The sequence below is a fragment of the Quercus suber genome, unplaced genomic scaffold (genome assembly GCF_002906115.3).
Source record: "Quercus suber isolate HL8 unplaced genomic scaffold, Cork oak 2.0 scaffold_454, whole genome shotgun sequence".
NCBI lineage: Eukaryota > Viridiplantae > Streptophyta > Magnoliopsida > Fagales > Fagaceae > Quercus > Quercus suber.
The window spans coordinates 615946-618298 of NW_027069905.1; the positions used below are offsets into that span (position 1 = coordinate 615946).

Consider the following 2353-nt stretch of genomic DNA (forward strand, 5'->3'; position numbering starts at 1 on the left):
GGTTGTTCTTTTTTTTTTTTTTTTTTTTTTTTTTTTGCATCACCACCAATCCTCCGTAGAACGATTACTTAGAACGATCGCCTGTTGCGCCGGCCAGCACACTAATCCTTCCCCACAAACGGCGCCAATTGTAGGGTCGGTTTTTGTTGCCCAAGCCCAAAGGATGTGGGTTAAAGGCCCAACGAACCCAGAATAATGAATTTGTAGAGAGTGGATCAAAGGTTTAGGCACTCGCCGGCGTGCATAAAGCATGAACTACTTTCCTTTTATTGAAAAATACTAAGAACAGTTTACAACTGGGGGATGCTCCTCAGCCCATGGCCGAGGAGGTTTTTTCTTCCCCTTTTCTTTTTTTCTCCCCCCTTTTACATTTTGCTCACATTTCTTATATATCCCTCTCTTCCTCCTCCTGTTAATCATCTATTAGCCTCCCTCCTGACCGTCCGTCCCATCAGAGGCCATATCCATGCTCCAGTGGTTCGCCCTGATCGATGTTGCTCTGTCAAGGGGTTACATCCCCATTAATGCGGCCAGAAGGGTTAGGTGAGCGTATTCAATGCCGAGGTGACAGTTCGCCCAGAGCTTGCCCCTTCTTCGTACTTCTGTTGCCAACGCGTGGCACTGGGTCATCTCCTCCTCGGATATTCCAGGAGTCCTTTGGTGGGGCGATCCTCGTGTTTTTCCCAAGTCTCGGACGACTGAGGACAGCGTCGTCCTCGACGTGGGCCATTTGGGCCTGGTTTGAAGTGGGCCGAGGCTACCCGATTTTCTGGCCCTACAATCATAAAAGAGCAGATAGAATTTAAAGAAATTTATTAATAGAGTACCTTAAAAAATTTAAAAGATCTTAATGCACATTATAGATATAACTAAGATAATTGTAGTTTCACGTAAAACATTATTTCGTACTCTAACCTTTATTTGAAGTATCTTCTTTCGTTAGAACATATTTTAAAACTCTTGAACGAGAAATTCCATTATCAGGAACGAATGTTAGATTTCCTTCCCAATACCGGCATCCAGTTCCTTCGTATCTATAATAGCCCAGACAGTCAACAGTTATTCCAGCAAAGATCTCTACAGTCAGCATTACCAATGGTTGTACTGTTATCATAAACACCTCTCGCCTCCTCTTGCTGACCATCAGGACCCATACGTGTAAAGATTCCAGATTTTTGCTCAAACGTTTGGTTGTTTCGCTCGCACGTTATAATCTCACATCCTTCAGCATCCATACCGTTACCATAACAAAAATTCATCTTCATAATTGAAATACTTCTATCCATTAATTCTCAGGCAGAAGCATGTCAGTGGGATCATCGAAGCTTTCCCACAACCTCCTTCCAATAGAGCCATTGCCATCATCTAGTAGAGTAACACTTGTGTTTTTAGTTTCAACTCCACCAGTACCAGAATATATTACAATAGGATCACCTCCATCGAACTTGATCATCAACTTTCCTGGGTGGTCAAGGGTAAGAAACCCCCTTGAATCATGTGAAATAGGTCTGTCTCGGTTGCCGATCCATACTCGGCGGTTGTTTCCATAATTTGTGTACCAAATGCCCAAGTATATCCTCTTGTTGTTGTTGTTGTTGTTGTTGTTGTTGTCATCATAATAAGAAGTGGGCTTGAAGAATCCCAAAGTGAAATTCCGTTTGGCAGAAACGAGGTACTGGGAAGAATTAAGAACATCGCCTTGCTTTAGCGTGTCTAAAGCCGCTGACGAACCCCACAAGGATGAAATGATAATTATAAGCAATAAAGTTGGATTGAAGAGCCTTTCCTTGCTAGTCATTGTTGTACACAGCAATGCTTAACGCTAAACCTTGTAACGTATCTAAAAGTGAATTATTGGTGATTTGAGCCCATACATATATTATCCTAAATTCAGTGGACAATAGCAGATGGGAAGAGAGAAAAAAAAAAATAGAAAATCATTTGCACAAGCAAGATGGTATATTTACGCATCTATACACCCACTGATATGGGCATTTTTTTTACCAAAATATATATATCTTATCACTTTTTCTAACTCATTAATGTAAATGCTCGGCAGTACCATTTTGTCCCATAAGGAAATTGGTCTTAATCATCGCATAGAATTAAGCCACATACTCTTCTTTGACTTTGCTACGTGCATGCATGGCTTAGTTTATTTGAATTCAATAATTAATGGTTGATTTCGGTAGTTACTAGTCAAGTCTAATGTCCCATAATTTTGAGATTATTGTTTGATTTGTGTTGGCTTTCTTTGTTTCTTTTCAGAAGTATTTTTGACATTTGATATATAGGGTGATTTTAATTTCAATAGCAAATATCAAATTAGGTTAAGATTTCTTCAATTGAATGA

At 40.1% G+C, this 2353-nt stretch overlaps 1 protein-coding gene across 1 annotated transcript; it reads right to left on the reverse strand.

Moving 5' to 3' along the window:
• Positions 1-1285: 1285 nt before the first annotated feature.
• On the reverse strand, positions 1286-1798 carry LOC111996844 (G-type lectin S-receptor-like serine/threonine-protein kinase At1g67520). The gene has a single exon (XM_024028876.1). The coding sequence runs from the start codon at positions 1796-1798 to the stop codon at positions 1286-1288; it is 513 nt and encodes a 170-aa protein (XP_023884644.1).
• Positions 1799-2353: the final 555 nt, after the last annotated feature.

Excerpts from the sequence above, each read along its gene's own strand:
- LOC111996844 (XM_024028876.1), bottom strand. The coding sequence starts at position 1,798 with ATGACTAGCAAGGAAAGGCTCTTCAATCCAACTTTATTGCTTATAATT.